At 53.1% G+C, this 17829-nt stretch overlaps 7 protein-coding genes across 7 annotated transcripts; 4 read left to right on the top strand and 3 right to left on the bottom strand.

Annotated features, from left to right (window-relative positions):
* Positions 1-43: 43 nt before the first annotated feature.
* INS49_000947 (uncharacterized protein) lies at positions 44-730 on the bottom strand (the record flags this gene model as incomplete). Its single annotated transcript, XM_043161781.1, has 2 exons — positions 44-275; positions 381-730. The coding sequence occupies 2 exons, from the start codon at positions 728-730 to the stop codon at positions 44-46; spliced, it is 582 nt and encodes a 193-aa protein (XP_043030287.1).
* Positions 731-1528: 798 nt separating this feature from the next.
* Positions 1529-3185, top strand: INS49_000948 (uncharacterized protein; the record flags this gene model as incomplete). The annotated part of the gene is made up of 2 exons (XM_043161782.1): positions 1529-1793; positions 1861-3185. 2 exons carry the CDS (start codon positions 1529-1531, stop codon positions 3183-3185), a joined length of 1590 nt encoding a protein of 529 aa, XP_043030288.1.
* Positions 3186-6835: 3650 nt separating this feature from the next.
* Positions 6836-7936, top strand: INS49_000949 (uncharacterized protein; the record flags this gene model as incomplete). The annotated part of the gene is made up of 3 exons (XM_043161783.1): positions 6836-6903; positions 7037-7240; positions 7669-7936. 3 exons carry the CDS (start codon positions 6836-6838, stop codon positions 7934-7936), a joined length of 540 nt encoding a protein of 179 aa, XP_043030289.1.
* Positions 7937-9489: 1553 nt separating this feature from the next.
* On the top strand, positions 9490-10362 carry INS49_000950 (uncharacterized protein; the record flags this gene model as incomplete). The annotated part of the gene is made up of 1 exon (XM_043161784.1): positions 9490-10362. The coding sequence occupies one exon, from the start codon at positions 9490-9492 to the stop codon at positions 10360-10362; it is 873 nt and encodes a 290-aa protein (XP_043030290.1).
* Positions 10363-11377: 1015 nt separating this feature from the next.
* INS49_000951 (uncharacterized protein) lies at positions 11378-12349 on the top strand (the record flags this gene model as incomplete). Its single annotated transcript, XM_043161785.1, has 1 exon — positions 11378-12349. The coding sequence occupies one exon, from the start codon at positions 11378-11380 to the stop codon at positions 12347-12349; it is 972 nt and encodes a 323-aa protein (XP_043030291.1).
* A 520-nt stretch (positions 12350-12869) lies between these two features.
* On the bottom strand, positions 12870-14639 carry INS49_000952 (uncharacterized protein; the record flags this gene model as incomplete). The annotated part of the gene is made up of 4 exons (XM_043161786.1): positions 12870-13511; positions 13614-13704; positions 14262-14269; positions 14337-14639. 4 exons carry the CDS (start codon positions 14637-14639, stop codon positions 12870-12872), a joined length of 1044 nt encoding a protein of 347 aa, XP_043030292.1.
* Positions 14640-16192: 1553 nt separating this feature from the next.
* On the bottom strand, positions 16193-16987 carry INS49_000953 (uncharacterized protein; the record flags this gene model as incomplete). The annotated part of the gene is made up of 1 exon (XM_043161787.1): positions 16193-16987. The coding sequence occupies one exon, from the start codon at positions 16985-16987 to the stop codon at positions 16193-16195; it is 795 nt and encodes a 264-aa protein (XP_043030293.1).
* Positions 16988-17829: the final 842 nt, after the last annotated feature.

A 17829-nucleotide genomic window follows, 5' to 3' on the forward strand; every position in this document is an offset into this window, starting at 1 on the left:
TTCAGTCTGTTCGGACTGTTGATTAGCCTTGGGAATATGCCCTTCAAGCCACTGCCCATTTCATGAGCTCAGCCATCCAGAGCCAGCCCAAGATCAGCGGGACCACCGCCAGCACAATCCACCAGATCTCGACTGTGATCTGCCGTCTCATCCAGCGCCTCCAGGCAGTCTTCCAGTCCCGTCGGTATGCGCACTGGGGAGTGGCATAGACCAGGCAGCCTAGGCCAGGCCGAGACTCGCATTCAACGTGCTCCCGACGCCTCTGCATGAGGAGACTACTCGATATGTCAGCGACCTTTGCACAAGCCCGTTCTTTGCTGTAATCATGGGGGACAACATTGGGGGACCAGTGAGAAGAATCAAGCAGTGGTGGTACTGACGTTACGCTGCCCCTGCAGAACTCGAGGTCGGTGCGCAGATTGCACTTTCGGTCGTTGGGGCAGTCGAGGTGGAGCATCCGTCGTTCCATGAGCCACGCTACCTTGAGTCGGACGCCAGTGTCGACCAGGTTGTAGAAATAACGGCTGGCATGTTTTAGCGAGAGCGCATCGGGGTAGGTGAGCTCCTTGCTGATGAGAAGATGGAGTTCTGTTGGCAGATCCATGAAGTTGGTCTGTGATTTCTGTGTCGAGGCCTCGGTGCTGTGGCCGGCGGCGACCAACGCGTCAGGCTCCGAGTCCGCTGGCTTGGTGGCCGGAACGGAGCGACGGCCCCGCGGCACTGAAAGCATGATGCACTAGGTTCAAAGCTGAGGGTTTCAGGTAGTAAAGTGATCTAGTCTTTGGGCAACAATGGAATGGTCGACGAGGGAGAAGCACTGTCTTAGTCTGAGTGGTGAAAAGGCATGGATTGGGAAAAGGGGTGGGGGATTCTCCCCCAGATAAATTTAGACGAAATGTGGTTGCCTTGGGAAAGGACAGACCTCACACGAGCACCTCCGCCGCATTCCCGGGGCTTTGGCTCCAAGGACACGAAGTGATCAGCAGCGAATACAGTAATTGGGCAGCCAAGAAGCGTTGATGTAATGCCGGCATAAAGCTGGGAACGATATCGCTTCAGATTTGAGACTGCACACGCCCTCCAAGGTCACCAAAGGTGGAGTATACCGTCCACGTATCGAACTGTTTTGACGGTATTTCATGAAATCAACAGTCAAGCAACCCTCGTAACTGAATGGCAGTTGACTCCAAGTGACTTCGACAGTTCAGGTTTGCTCGGTGAGTCGAGGCTCGCTCAAAATCGTGGCAAGAGGCAACGCACATGTTGAAGAGCAGACACGCTTTCAAGCACGGTACGTAGGTACAGTGGGCAGGCGCTGTGCACCTGTAGTCGCCCCCCTGTCCTGCCCAGGATACCACGTGCTCCCGCACCACTAGCGCGTAGTGCTGGCGGGGGACGAGGAGGCCGCCGCTCGTCTCGTCTCGCGCGACCAACCATCATCGTGCTAAAAGTCATGACGCAGCCCCGAGCAGGTCAATGATGCATCCTGATGCGAAAAGAGGCATGAGACACTGCTACAGCCGCCGTTATGGCGTCTGACACCGACAGCGAGTTCAATCTCTCGCTAGAAGACGAACAGTTGCTCGCATCTCTCGTCGAGAACGCCGTGCCCAAGCCTGCTAATGCCTTTGCTTTCCCCCACGATGCGCCGAGTAGCGTTTCCAGCAGTTCGCAGACCAGGGCTGCTCTGGTCGGCATCGGCCGCACCAACAGTGTCAACGCCTTTGTCTACAAGACCCAGCCGCAATCGACGCCATCAGTCATCCCGGCTGACGACGTCAAATACCCGGATCGTAGGTACATTGTCGCTCATCACGATATCATGGCCTCTGCAATCCTGACTGACCTGCAAGATTCCAGTCACTCAAGCCTTGACCAGCCTGGAACAAGCCGAGGCCTGCGAGCAGCTTGGGCCTCTAGCCGATGAAACCCCAGATACAAGATCGCCCCTTCTGCGATTTCGAACTTTCCCCCGAAAACCCCTCTCTGTCTCCGACTTGACCGCTGGGGCGTGGTGCGAGCTCCAATACGAGTACACATTAACGCGGTTGCCGGGCGGGAAGAAGACGCGGACGACGGCCATGAAAGAGGGCAGCAAGCTGCACCAGAAACTGGAAGACGAAGTGCACACCACAGTGCAGGTCGAGATAGCAAGCAAGGAGGACGCTTTCGGCCTGAAAGTTTGGAACATTATACAAGGCCTGAGGACACTTCGGGATACTGGTGTGACACGAGAGCTCGAGGTCTGGGGACTGGTTGACGGGAACGTCGTCAACGGCCTGATAGACTTTCTAAGCTATCAGAACCCAAGTCCGGAGTTCGAGGAGGAATGGCTCAGCAGCCAAGGCAGCCAAGCCGCGGCTGAGGAGAAGTCGCAGCACAAAATCACCAACTTTTTCCCGTCGGATCGACCCGAGAAGTCTCAGCCAAAGTACATTCGCAAAGTCTACCTGACAGACGTGAAAACACGAGGCTCAAAGAGCATGCCGAAAGGTGCCGCACTGCGACCGACCAAGGTGCAGCTCTATCTCTACCACCGCTTTCTGTCTGATATGGCATCAGACAAATGCAATTTCTTGCAAGTGTTCAGGAGGTACGGCTTGGACGTGGACGCGGCCTTCTCCGACGCTTTCCTCGCACAGATCGGCGAATTACACGACGACGTGTTTCACGACTCCAGCTCCGTCCTGTCCTCGACCACAGCTCCATCACAAGACTCGGACATGCATGACCTCTTGAGGTACCGCACGCTGCAGGAGCTGGTCCCGTTGCTTAGGGATGAGCTCAGGTTGACTTTCCCCGCAGGTGGTGACAGCCTTGGGAGTGTGGTGACTGTGGATTACCGACTACGTGGGGAAGAGGGCGAGCGTATCGGAACCAACATCGTTGCTGTCGATTCGCAGGTACTAGACCAATATCTGGCCGATTACATGCAATGGTGGAGGGGCGAGAGGTCGGCGACAGGGGTTGAGATCGAAGAAGCCTACAAATGCTCCTATTGCGAATTCGCTGAGATATGCTCATGGAGGGAGGAGATTGACAAGGAGAACCTGAGAAGGGCGCAGGAGAAGAGGAGTGCGCAAACGGAGGGTGAGATGGGCGCTGACGGCAGAAGAAATCTAGGACCCAAGTCACCCAAAACCAGGAGGCGGAAGGGCAGCCCTACGATTGAAGTCACGAATTGATCGAGAAGAGATTCCGACACAAGGTACCCTGTCTCACCGCTTCAATGAGACTACCTCAGTTGACAGCTCTTCCATCACTGTGAGACAGGTGCCTGCGCCATCACGTGAAATCGTCTTACATGCCATCTCTTTTCAGGCATGTACAAAATTCTGAGACTTGTATAGTTGTCCATGATTCCTGTGGTTTGACGGGCGAAAACGTTAATACAGGATTGTATTACACGTATACAGCCAATGAACTACGCCGTACCTTGCAGTCCTTGCCACGGAAGCCTCGGCGTCCTGTCCTCGGTGTTTTGCCTGATGTCCCAAATCAGAGGCGGCCGTCCGAATTGGGTAGTGACGGTGTAAGTCCCCAAAAGCCCGAGCCACAGCCGACGAGTCCCGCAGCCTTTTGCGTAAGTGACGGGGGTGGCGTGGCATCGGAGAGCCCGTTGCTATTTTTGAGGCTGAGTACAGGGCTCAGCCTGCCAGTGGGGCGTCCAGGACAGCCAACTGCGGCGGCTGTACTACCGAGTACAACGGCAGAGTCTATAGTAGCAACTGCTTTAAATCCTATACTGAAGTGGAAATACTCTTCATATCTTTAAACATTTATATTATTTGTCAATAAAATCACATTAATCAATATTTGTACTATTTGTGACTTACCTATTGAAATTCGTGAGTTTCCCAGTCGAGATATGGTTGGGGTCTCCCTGGCTCCTTTTGTTCCTCCAGAGACCACACTGCTGATAATGCAAGCTACTGGGGCAAGTGTGCCTCGCTGGCTTGACAATGAAAGCCCAGCGGGAAATAGTCGCTGAACTTTGCTTCAGAATTCTCGTCGTGCTGGGTAGTGATCGCTGGGACAGGTCGATTCCTTGCTGAGGACACGAACGGCCATGACAATTCGGCCTATGTCATGCCGCGAACAATTTCGACGGTTTGTCTCGTCAGTCTATCTCCAAGCCGTATGAGCTCTGCATCGATTCTCACGCGATTGCATTTGCTTGCTTGCCCAAGGGGCTGCACAATCAGAAGGGATCTTGGAAAGCAACGGCCCGACTCAACAAGGCGCCTTTTCTTTCCCATTGTCTATACACATCAGCGTTCGCCTCACCACACTCATTTTTTCTCCTGTTTGCCACAAGGATGAAAAGTGCCAAATGGATCAGAGTCAGAGACATCAATAAAAGACGATCTGAATACTTCTCCCAATATTTCATTAATATGGGCCATGCTGCTCGAGTGGTTCGCATTGAATGGCCTGGTGGGGCAGAATTAGGCACTGGCGAGCGTCAGGAGAGAACCATCTCACAACGAGACCAGAAGAAGTTGCTGTTCCCACCCTGACTTACCGTGTACCCATCGCGACGGCTGGAGCGGCGCCACCTGACCAACCACTTCGACATGCCCGCCCTCGTCACCTTCAGACTTTGCGTGCTCGCCAAGTACTGGATGTGTCTGGTCTTCACAAGGGAAACATAAAGGCTCCCGCATTGGCGGCCAGTCGATAAATTCCGGGGCATCTGTGAAGACAACAACATGGTTTCGCCCTTTTCTTGCTTTCAACCAGGTATCTAGTGCGTCCCGATAATCGTTCAAGGAATGGTCAAGCTGTATATCCGGGTGTTTCTTCCAGTCCTTCAAGTCTAAAACTCTGGAAGGAGGCTGAAGCTCACCAAGAATTCTGCGGTAAGAGTAATCCTGAGTAAGGATCTCATACACAGTAAAGATGACTCCTTTAACATCACTATTTTCATAGTCGTATACACTCTTACCGTTACGAAGCGGGCCGTCGATGCGAGCTGAGCAGTTGAAATCGAATAGCATGATATTATCTGTTGCTTCGTCTACTACAAGATTCCTTGCAGCGATATCTTGGCGCTCAATACCAAGCCTGAGGCTTAAGTCGTTGACAAGGTTGGCAAGCTGTGAGACCCATTTCAGCTTGAAGATCCGCTTACATGGTTTCACGCGGAGATCGTGGAGTGAACCGTCGCGCATGTATAATCTGGTAAAGCCAACTACAAGTTGTTGACCATGCAACTCCTCCACTACAAGTCGATCGAAAGGGACAATATTTGAGTGCGGTGGAAGACGCACCCATAGGTTAATTTCGTCCCGTCTCTCATGTAAGTCGTGCTCCTGAAAGTAGTACTTGAAAACTGCCTCTCGGTTCTCGCGCTTGGCTCCATTATATGATGATACATCTGCGTCATACGAGACTAAGTCGACATTGGGCGCCAAACGCTGTAGTTCCTCCAGTTCTGAGCGCGCAATTATGCCAACTCTGGCGGGCTTTTTGAGCTCTTGGAGGGGCGGATAGTGAACACACAGCGTTTCATGGTCATCTGCGTTGCCATAGACGGAATTAAGCTCTCCTGTCTCGGAAAGTTCGATTTTATAAACTTGGGCCCAAAGCTACCAGGTGCTCTGGTACACGCATTAGCCGAACACCGGTGCGAAGATAGCTGCTGTACAGATTGAAAAGGCGAGGGATGTCCCCCTGAACTGCGTCCCAAGAGAAAACAGTTCAGTTCCGCAATCTGACGTACCAGCGAATGTGTCAGGGTCGTCGTTTTCATCCCCCAACAAAATTACTGAAATTGTACGTCGTTCATCGTAGTCCGTTATAAAGTACGTGTTTGGCCTGTCCGGCGGAAACAAACCCCCGGGCGACTAAAACCTAAGCAGTTCGTGGATCATGGCTGTTAGAGAACGGGTTTGATGTGGAGACTGAACCCAAGGTGAGCTTCCCAGCAATAATGGTAAATTGAAAGGCATCTAGGCAAAACATAACAATTGGACACAAAGTTGTACGCTGTCTAGGACAAGGATGCGCCTGAAAAGGCTAAGATAGACCCGTTTTAGGTAAGATCTGAGACTGTTGGAAGTTGTTGTAATCCAGAATTGCAAATTCGGGCATGTCCCAAGTGGTCTTTGTTGCGTTCAGAGCCATCAATCTATGGTCAGAATGCCCTTTTCCCGCTTTTGACCTGAACTAGAGCCTAGGTAGTAATCGTATCCACTAAAGTATCCTGAGACTAAATCTGAGCTGCCCTATGATGCACCCTCGCGTTCATACATTTCTTCGCTGGAGAGAGTGTATCAATTGCAGGAATGGACTAGCTTGGCTCAGGGTCAGGCTGGTGGTCTTCAACAGCTTGAGCAACTCCTTTAAGCTGCATTTTTAGGTCATTTTTAAATATGAGGATTAAAGAGCTTAGTGGCAGTAACAGCTTTAATAAATCTTTGTTTGTTTTCTTCCTTTTCTTCTTAATGAAAGCTTTCAATGTAATACCTAATGAGTACAGAACCAAAAAAAACTAATAGCTGATACTGTGGTCAGCTGGGGTCTAAAAAACGGTTAGTGCTGTGTACCGAGGTACCTGTGCGTTAGACAGGGGGTTCCCGGGCGTTCCCCGGTACGCAGCGGCTGTGCGGCTGTGCCTCTTCAAGGATCCTAGGATCTTGTTTCCGAGGTTTCCTTGAAACCCCCACCACATCGACGGAATTGTCTTCTTCCTTCAATCTTTCACCTTTTTTTTGCCCGATTTCCTTTGTCTTGGAGTCAACCGCTGCGGAGCCTACGGGCGTTATCGTCTGCCAGACTTACTTGATTTCCATACTTTCGTTCATTTCACTTTTGCTTTCGTACAGGCAGGATGCCTATCCATGGGATCAGCGCAACGCAACTGATCGCTGCAGGGAGGGAATACTACGAAAAGCTGAAGTGAGTGAGGTCTCCCAGCAGGCACAAGGCCTTGTCTCTAGAGCTGCTGTTCACGGGCGGTTTCGTCTCGAACGGGCGTCAGCAAGAGACTGGCAGCACGGACATCGGGGAACACTGGCTGACTCCCCCGCAGGAAGCACGGCGAGGTCAAGGACGACAAAAAGGTGCTCCTCAAGCTCATCCGCTCAAAGCTCAACGGCAACCACACCGCCTCGGAACTGGACGAGCCCCTGGAGTACAGCTCGAGATGCAAGACGAGGGCCGTTCTCGTTGTCACGTCCTATCGACATCAACGGCATTCAGGTCACCAAGCTGGCGTCCAAGCTGCTGATGAAGAGTGCGGGCCTGTCTCTGGACAGCCTGTCGCACTGGGCTCTGGTGGCCGTCGATAGGGGGCGAGGGCACGTGTTATCTCTACGACCTCATGAGTGATCAGATGCTCCCCACGACCAAAATCATGAAAAACTACCGTATGCATTTCCATTTGCTTTATCAATCCTTCCAGAACCGTCCATCCACGTCTCAGGCCCCCAAACACGCAGCTGACAGGCATGCAGCGAGATGTTTCCCAGTCACCGAAGAGATGGTACAAACATGGACAGGTGCAAGTTACATTGGAGAGACCACACGGACACACGAAGAAATCCTGGAAATCGGTAAGTCAATGGATTTGCGTAGAGCCGCCACTGGCTGAGCGCCCTCTCGGGCTGCCGGTGTACTCAACGACTAAGCGACTGACTCGCTGACCGCACCTCCAGCATCTAGATATATTTCCGAGCACCCACGGTACAATCTGTTCGAGGCCAACTGCCAGAACCTGGCCGAGGCCCTCGTCGTGGAACTCTGCAACGGGAAGGTCATCAGCCAGTCCAACCTGGGCGAAGAGGTCAAGATGCTTTCGACGAGGATGTCATCAACCCTGCTGATGAAGATGTCTCTTGACCGCACTGCATTGCGGGAGCTGAAATCGGACATCAAGACGGCAGGAGATCGTCTGATTGCAGCCAGAGGATCCAAAGCGATACATGAATGAGTGATACCCCAGCCAGGTACTTCTCGACAGGTCATCCCCTGGTCTGGCATAGGTCATCATGCCGCGGCCGTGAAGCGGCATGGTTAACATAATGAGCCAATGTCCTTCTTGGGACTCGGTACGCTTGTCCCTCGGAGCTCGAACCATCTTTGATGACTGACCTCCTTAGAGACTCTCGACACTGGACGTTGTCCATACCATGGCTTGTTGCTCTTTAGCACCTCTCAGCGCCCCAGCCGACCCACCGTGTACCCCGACCAAAGAGTCGAAGATAGCTGAGGCTTGATGGACAAGTTCATGAGGATATGGAGGATAGCGAGAGAGCCTAGCTTCTGATTAATCGGAAATGTCGCCTTGGGGTGGTGGGTGTGCTCGTCATCAGGCGGTCAGGGCACCTCGAGGGCGCTGCGATACCAAGACACTCACAACTTCTCTGGCAGCAAGTCACACGGAGGGCGAGGGTGAAACGCAGGCTTGTTCTCCAAGTCCACTGACTCGTTACTCGGGCATCATGGTCATTTGAGGAAAACAAGTGGTCCTGTTCTTTTACCACAGAAAGAGGGTTGGAAAGGAGCCAAACGAGCAGTCTCGACACAGCAGAGTTGATGTCAGGCACACAGTCATTTCCCCGAGGATTCTGACAGGCTTTCCAGGAGAGCTACAACCTTGTCGGCCTGGTAGATATCAGGAAACAATAAGTACGGGAGGGCTCTAGAAACTCGACTTTATAGAACGTAGACTATTTAGACGTCCTGGGAGGGGTGCAGAGTCATGCGCCTACAAGATCCAATTGGAGATCAGATAGATTGAACTTCAGCAGAGGCAAGTTTGACTAGACTGTGACTCCAAATTAAAGGCTTCTTTTTGTTTACCACACTCGGGCTGCTCGAGTTCTTGCTACCCCCCCCCCCCCCCCCCCACCTGTTCACTTCTGCTTTGCACCCACAGGGAACAGTCAACCACGAGGCTGCCCAGGTGCCGTCCAGTGCAGACCGTCCAACAAAATACCCTGAACAGCAACGCGCCATCAATCTGACCTCTTTCTATTGCTTGGTGCTCCCCGATTTTCACATTTGTCAGCCCCCTCCTGAAGACAGCGCCTTCTATCCACCCTGTCCTCACACACAGACCTCTCAAGTGACACCTCGTCCATTTTGAACTGGGTAAGTACTGTGGCAACATATCTACCCTTCTTGCTTTCTCAGTTGTCATTGATCGCTTGACGGCCTTGCGTTTATTGTTGTCTCATCGCGTCGGTGAAGTGGCATCATGTGCCCCAGCGATACCCACACACGTCGCCGTCACCCACCCGCGACACAAGTGGCGAAGCCATTGGTTGTATCTATCCGCGTCGATCGCGCTCCTTCCCGTTCAGAACCGCTCGCTGACCTTGGGAGTCACCTCAGGATCACGTTGCCGCACCTGCTGTCTACTACAAACCTGCCGCTCTGGGTGCCCTGAACGCTGCCCAGGTGCCTCGCCCCTCAAAAAGGTAGGCAATACCGCCTGAAGTGCTTTCTCATACTCTAACAAGACCATATCTAGTCTTCAAGATGCCTTCCAAGCCTCAATTCGCCCTTGGCGACCAGAACGCCGGTATTTTCGCAGAGATCTGTCAGAAAAACGGCATGACCCACTGTTGGCTTCAGTGGAAGTTCGAGATAGCCGTCCTCAGCGACGCCACCTCACCTTTCACGATCGACACCAAGAGCGACGCGCTGTGCGGTCTCAAGGATGGGGTCAGCAAGGTCATCTTTACCATCGACTTTGACCAGAACAATCCCAATGTGATCAATTACATCAAGTTCAGCGAGTTCTACAACAAGTCCGTCAAGAAGCATTTCATCGTGACCCAGACATCGGTCGATCACGTCCAGGAGGATACTGCATGTAAACTGTGGCTCCAGTTGCCCCCCAACGCGCTTCACGAGGACATCAGCGCTGTGGTGAATTTGTGGAGGGTCCAAATTTGCTGCGACGAGTGGAAGGACTTCCTCCCTGCCAACCCGGCCACCCAGCTCGAGAAGTCGCACCGCGTGGTCTCGGAGGGCAACGCCCAGTGGCTGAAGAAGCAGCTCATACGGAGAGAGGGCTTACTCGCGCACAACAATGCGGAGCTGGCTGCGAGGAACAAGGACATTGAGAGCCTCACTACTCAGATCAGCGAGCTGAGCATGCAGCTGGCCGACGCTGAGAAGAAGTTGGAGGACAGCCAGTCGCTCAGCCTCGCCACGCCTAGAAAGCGCAAGTTGCTGACTCCGAAGAGCCGTGCTCGCAAGACGCCTAGGACTGCACGGACTGCACCTGAGAAATCGTTCGCCACAGGCCCTGTTGGTAGGGCTGAGCAATTTGAGACTCCTACCAAGGAACCCAAGTTTCAAGTTGTTCTGAAGGGCGTGCAGCCTGATGACCCTTTTGTCGACTGAAGCACTACCAGAAGGACTGGCGAGTAACGAGCACATGGATCTGACTGTCTCTGCCGCTAACTGAGTGTTGTCAAAATGGTTGGAGAGGCTCCGTGAATACCAGCACTGTCCTTCAAGGTGCCGGAAGAGGCTATCTGGATACACAGGCAAGAATCCTGAATCTTGGTGGCTTTTGTTTTATCCAGGCTATCGGAGACGCCGGTGTCGGAAAGGGGAGTTGTGGCGTTGTTGTAGATACTACCATCCAGCAAGGCATGATGTTTACGACACTACGCAGACACGCTTCTAGAACATTGTAAATAGACACGGAAACTTGCTCAGAATGGACCGAAAGGGGCCAAAAGGGCAAAGATATGGATGTGTAGGCCTCATCGTGCCCAACGAATGTACATGCCTGCTGCGTCCTTTCTGAACATGGAAATTTACGCCGACAACTTCCCTGGGCCTCTGACCCTTCAAATCGCACTTTGGATGCTTACCAAAGGATTTGATATTGTCATTCCAAACTTGATAGAGTAATTGTGGGTGATGGTTGCTCTCAACTGGGCGCTACCTTTGGCTCTCTTGACCGACCCAGGAGAGGAAGATTTCCACCTCCCCTAAATTTATAAGCGTAACAAATTCAAAAGCGCATCAAGTGTTGTCTTTATCAGTGATACTCCTTGAAAAGATAAACAGACTCGGTTGCTGATGCCGTTGATCACCACGAGCATGAGAAATAGAATATCAACAGCAAATCGAGGAAAGGCAGACCCTAACCCCAGACCAAAACTTCTCTGTAATGATTCTGTTGCAGCTGCCTTTTTCGGCAAGACAGAATGACACCTTCACTTGTTCTCTCTTCGACGTCAGTGAAGCCCTGAGACCGATCAAAACCCAGGTTCCTGTTTCGAAGATCCTGAGAAAGATTGAGCTCACCACATGGAATCAGCCAGCATCTTAGTTCTTGCAAATATTCCTAGAGCAAACTTCAGTCCTCACCCAAAGCATATCACAACCGCAACCTACCGCCAAAATGAAGTTCCTTGCCGAGCCAGGCATGCAATACACCTACTGTGGAACAAACGACGGTGTATCCATCGCCTTTCAGACATCTCTGCCTCTAGAGGACATCCCTGAAGCCGGCCCAGGATCGGTGAGCGATCCTCGCCGCCGAAAATGTATCCTTCTGATGCACGGCTTCAGCGGCTCCTCCAAGTACTTCACGCGCAACTTCGCAGCGCTCTCAGAGAACCACTGGGTCATTGCCCCAGACATGCGGGGCCATGGTGCCTCGGGGCGGACCAAGGGGGGCTACCACGTCGCCAGACTGGCCGCCGACCTGCGGGCGGTCGTCGAGTCTCTCCGCCAAGGCCACGCAAACACCAAGATCGTACCCGTTGGCTGCTCCATCGGCGCCGCCGTATTGTGGACGTATGTCGAGCTCTTCGGCGACAGCGACTTCGCGGGCTTTGTCTTCGCCGACCAGGCCCCGCTGCAGGACCGCTCAGCCTTCGACAACTGGGACGCCTCCAGGGCCCACCTCGGGTGCTATGATGAGGCGACCATGCTGGGAGCGCAGCGCGCGTGGATAGACACCCCGGAAGCGGCTCACAAGGGGCTCGTCAGCGAGTGCCTTGGCTACCGCTTCGCCCCCGAGGAGAGCGACCAGGTTAGCCCCGAGACTGCCGCAGATGATGAGGCTTTCTTTACGGGCATTAGCGGCCTGTGCGATGGGCGCTGGCTCGCGAGGCTCCTGGCCGACCACACGAGGTACGATCATCGGGAGGCTATCGAGCTTATCCGCAAGCCTACCCTCGTCGTGGCCGGGCGCCGCACGGGCTGTTTCCCACTCGAGGGTTTGAAGGAGACAGTCGAGAGGGTGAATAAGGGGAGTGACAAGCCAGGACTGGCAAAGTGGTCCGTGTTCGACAGTGGCCATTGGATGTTCTATGAAGAACCGGAGCGATTCAACAAGGAAATCGCTGAATTCGTGTCCCAGTGTTGAGCAGATGGTGAGCATGACCAGGACTCTGTAGCTTCTTAAGGAGACTGAAGCAGTCTTGTTCTACAAATACTACCTGGTAGCACTTATCAAACTCCGATATCCAAATACCCTGAGTGCCTGACTTCACGGTCTCAACGATCATTAGTAATAGTTAGTTGCTTGAGACGGAGCAGACATACATAGATTCCAAGGAAGGTCATTGGCAAGTGTTGTCTTCTTGGCGATCAGGTCTGCGGTTTGTGTTATGACAGACTTTTATGACTGCTTCTCAGCACATCATAACCAAGACAACTGCCCTACATCCACTAAATAAACGCTTGAATTTGCTTAATCGATAGTAGCACATCGTATATACAGTGTCTCATGATTAACCTGTTTTTGTCCAACCCCCTAGATCACTTTCGCGGAAGCTCCATGCTCTGAATTGATTATGCAGCACAAATACCTAGAGTTGGTGAGTGACATATTACATTAAAGAGTTTCGTACGACAATGCATTATTTTGATCATAAGTCACAGTCTCAGCCCCTCCAGGGGGTCGAACCATCAGATGTTGTTCTCTCCAAGTCCCAGTCTAGCCTCTCAGAGGACGAGTAGTAGAAGTCCGGGCTTGTCAGCGACCTCTGACGCCCAGAGTTTGAACTGCGCTTATGCCTTCTGAGCGAGGAGTCGTCAAGGTAGGCCCCGATCGCCAGCCCACGTAACGCAGAGAGCGAGCTCGTGCGCACATTCGGCGGTGGCAGCGGCATAGAGCGCGTGGCGTCACGGTCCGCGCCGGCGTGCCTGATGCTTCCGGGAGGGAGATCGCTCGGCTGAACAGACGGCGTGGCGTCCCCTGAATATCCTTGTTCAGAAATGTCGAACCCGGGGCCAAGACTCAGGAAGCCCCCGGTGTCTCGGCCGCCCATCGACCCGGCCTCCAGGTCTTTGCTCGGCCGGTCGGCAGTCCAGCTGTCTCGGCCGGTGGTCTGCTGATCCGATTTGCTGAACTTCCTTCTGCTTGCCCTCTGCCCGATGGTCAGGGGTACTGGGTCCCGGCCGAGGGAGTTGTCCCGTAGGTGGGCAGAGAACCACTGCGGCATCAACTGGTTCAAGAGAGGCTTGAGGGTGACCGCACATGCGCAGACAATGGCACCATGTACTTCGATTGAGGTCCCTAGTACCTGTTAACCACCTGCTGCGGGTCCTAAAGTGATGTTCTCGAACATTCCAAAACACGACAGACGGGGAACCGTTAAGGGAGAAGAATGGTGCCTACAGTAGACGAGGTCAGCGCTGTCGTAGGAGAAGTCGAGTGACGGGTGGTTCTCGGTTTGAAGGAGCTTCATTAGCCGAACGATTGACACAATGCAAACACTGTGGTGGGCCTTCAGGTCAGTATTGGTCTTTTGACGGCAAGAATGGGTGGTTTCCACTTGCAAGAATCCCAACGAAAAGACTAGAGTTAGCATCCATTTCTGGCGCCGAGGCATGCGCAGCGTTGGCAGAACCGGCAGCGGTAATGCGAATATCAGAAAGTCTGTTGACATGTGAAGTCCCCTAGGAGGTGTTATTACAAGTTCAACTCGAAGCATTACTCGCGCTGAAAGGTAAGTTATATGAAGCCGATTCTGGAGTGCAACTGGGAAAAGAATAAGGTTACGTAGGTTGCGGAGGTTACTCACACACTTGCCCACCAAGCGCTCTGTGGCTGACAATAAGCCTGGGCGCGGAGGGTGTACACCCAGTATGCCTCCAGAGGTATGCAGGCCGTAAAGACAACACAAAGCATCCATAATGTCGCTATTATGACCGTAGCGAGGACCAGCCTCCCCGCGACTCTTATCCAGTGGTACGAAAATAGGTTGAGGTACAGCAACAGCATGGAAATCTTGGAAAAGCCTAAAGAGAGTGTGTAAAACAAAACGCCATACCACGCCGCCTATCGGGGCCTGGTCAGCTGATGCATCATTTTGAATGCGTGAGTTCTGAAAAAGGTGAGGGCTCACCTTCTGGAACGGTGTGAAGCTTGCCAGCCAGTCATAATCGTAGACATGCCTCCCGATTCCCCTCTGACTCTGCTCAATAGCACTTGCAGTCACGCCGCAGGAGCAGATCCACGATATGAGGATGAGCCAGTCTGACCAGCCTAACACGCTGAGAATCCTGGTCCTGGTGTAGAAGCGTAGCGCGACAAAGACAGCCGCGATTGCCCAGGTCACAACCGCGCACGCTATGATGTTGGGGACAAGAGAGTCGTGGGGCGGGGTCGAGGGATCTGGCAGCGGTGGATAGGGCCCATCAGTCGACATGGCGATGTGGAATTGGCATCAAAAAGTGACGGATAAGACAGATCTGGATCTCATGAAAAGGGAGGGCGCCGCGGGAGCTTTTCGGTGTTTTCTTCCATGTCATCTCCTCTTAGAAGGTCCAGACCGGGAGAGCAGGAGGGCCCCCAGTTTTACGAAAAACCGCTGAACACCTGCCAGTCTCGCATGGTGTCGTAGCCGAGGGGTATAGCAGAGCTGGGGGTTTCGAGTTATTGACCGGTTCGTCCCATCTTGAGACCCGTGGTAGAGCACCGCCTGGGTGATCTGCCAGCCCGGCCAGATGTGCGTCTACAGCTTCCCCAGATTTCATGCGCTGTGACAAGAAACATGATTGAATTATCTAATGGCTTTGTAACCGAGGAGCGAGAAGTTTGGTTGGGTGTGGCACACCAAAATCTGACGGGCAGGGCGGCCCGTCAAGGCGATCTCTGTGGTTGTTGGCTCGGTGGTGGCTGTTAATGGTTAGGGGGGCACCGAGAGCAGGGGGCTTTAAGGCATCCGAACCAAGGAGTGAAGAACTTCACACGGAAACACCCGTGGACAGAATTGCGATTTCTCCATTGTTCAATTACGTCGTTTAGGCCCGCAGAACGCGGCAATAATTGTGCATTGACGCGTGCGGCACGCAACATGTCTTGGTATACCCAGCTGGGTGGCTCTGACAAACCTCTGACCCTGCTTGTGGCGAGGGGTCTCGAACTCTGGCCGACGCAGAATAAGCGTGTAACGTCACGCTGGGACCACCATGACAAGGTTTTGTTCGAGCCTCGCTTCCAGTCACTGCTTAACCTCCAGGACCCCATGCCAGTTGAGGGCACCGGTGAGGGCCAGATGGCTTCATTGAGCGGTCAAAGCATAGGCCATTGGTGGGTGGACATGCGCTTAGTAAAAGCAGGAATGGATGAGAAGGCACAGTAAAGCTGTTGCATAGATTGGGCAGATGCAAGGATGCTTCTTCGGAACCAAAGTTCAAGGCTGGAGGGGTTGGTGGTGGCCCAAATGTTGCCTGCTGTCTTCCGTAGACGAGTGCCAGTGAGACATCCTGGGGGTCGGCCCGTGATGTTGGTAGGCACGCGACCGGCAGGAGACGGCGTACTCGAGTTTCGTATTTGTTGCACGCAATTCTTCCGTACAATGAGATCCGCCTCAAACAGGTCCCCTGCATAGCTTGTGTGCCGAAAGCGCAAGAAGTAACAGTAGACTAGATGCGGGCGGATGCAGGTATGCGGCGCCTTGAGACGCATAAGGGTTGTGATTCCGGGGTGTGGGGAAGACAATTAACGCTGCAATTTGCAGAAGTCGAGACCGCAAGTTGAGCTGCAAAGTCAATCAGCAACCTCGAGCAGTTGTGCTTCTGCATGCATGCAGAAGCAGAGTCCGATATTGATCGACCGGCAGTGCACAGGCTGAATCGGCGAGCAGCAGTCATTGCACTGCTGCACTCAGCCCGGAGCGAGCATATCCGTCACAAGTGGCAGAACCGACCAGTCAAGGAGCACGATTCCTTCCCCGCGTTCCACTTGAGCAGTGGGCCATTACTTTTTTGCCAAAAACTCCTCGCGTCGGATAGGCTTGATGCCTTTGCCAATGAGCCAAGCCGCAAGGAGAGAGTGAAACCAACGACCGATCGAGCCCTCCAACAGCGTGGGCTTCTCGTCCGGATTCCGCCACAGCCACGTCTCATTGACGAAGACGACCTCGTCGGGAGCGCCCGCTCCCACAGGCTCGATCGCCGCCACGATTATGCCACCGGATCTCGGGCCTGTGTACTCCTCCGGTGGGCTCAGTCTCATCTCCACGCGCTCGCCGCCAGGGTCTGTGCCCCGGTACTGCACCGTGTACACGCCGTCAACACGCTTACCCAGCTCTGCGAAGTCCATCGTATTGATGTAGTCGGCCTCGAAGGTCTCTCCGACGCCGGCAGGGAGCATCTTCCGGATGAGATATGCCTGTGGTGTCCACGTAAAGGCGACCATCGTAGCCCTGACGTAGCGTGTGAGAAGCTCGTCCAGGCTCCCGCCGGACCAGCGGAGCTCAGACAAAGCCACTGGCTTGGATACCACGCGCTCGTTCCATAGAACGTACCCGGGGGTGTCATCAGCCACCACCGACTGCGGCAGTGACCTTGGTAATGGAGGCTCGGATGGAGGTGATGCGGCGGCCTGCCAGTGCTGCGTTGTTTTCCCGGTCTGGGCTCCTCGCCCATACTGCTGGGTATTGCAACTCTCGACGTTCCGCATCACCGACCGTCTCAATAGGAATAGATACACGGTAGGTGTAGCTACCGCGATGAGTGCTACTGTGTGGCGTGTTGCGAGGTTGGCGAACATATTGTCCTAGGTATGGGGGCAGTTTGGGATTGTGCAAGTCCCGCTACCGAGAGCTGTCTGATATGAACTTGAAATTGCGACACGACGTCTCCATCATCTTCGCAAGACGGAGGAGCTAGTCTTAGTTCCCGATTGCCCTTGCGTGTGTTCCGGGAGCTATGCTGTTGTCCCGGCCCCGCCCAACCTCCTCCGCCCGCCAGATACCGCGTTCCATCTTAGCAACTTGAATTATCTTTTGGATCAAAATCTTATTGCGGGTCCTTTGGCGCAATGGTAGCGCGGTAAATATTTATTCCTCCTTGAAACGGTATCAAATCATATTCTAACATCATCATAGTTACTTTCCGGTGGTAAAGGTTCACGGTTCGAGTCCGTGGAGGATCGTTTTTTGCCCCTAAGCACAAAGGTTATTGTCTCAAATAGGCAATATGATGTCTCAACGGTGTTCCTTGAATTTTGCTTTGCCTTTGCATGTGTTGCAGAAATCGTATCAGCTTGCCAGGTGCTGGTTTTCACCTGGATACTGAGATATGGTCTCAACACATTCTTGATAATAAGACTGTACACAAACTTGTTCTTTCTACTTGTTCCACTGAAAGTTTATCTCATTGGACACTTGTTTCCTTGAGTTGTGTGTGGATATTGTGAGTATGTGTGTGACTGGGCCCCATTGACTGCTAGCATTCACTGAGGCTCTGGGCCTCACACCCTTCAGGCATAAAACCCCTCGACTACAATTTCTACCAGACCTCTCTCTTCCTTACATAGAAGGTAGCGCCGTCTTGCTTGGAATTGACGTATTGAGGATAGCTGCCTTGTCTCTGTATTCCCTCTCGTGACAG

Source organism: Diaporthe citri, assembly GCF_014595645.1.
Source record: "Diaporthe citri strain NFHF-8-4 chromosome Unknown scaffold_1, whole genome shotgun sequence".
Classification (NCBI taxonomy): domain Eukaryota; kingdom Fungi; phylum Ascomycota; class Sordariomycetes; order Diaporthales; family Diaporthaceae; genus Diaporthe; species Diaporthe citri.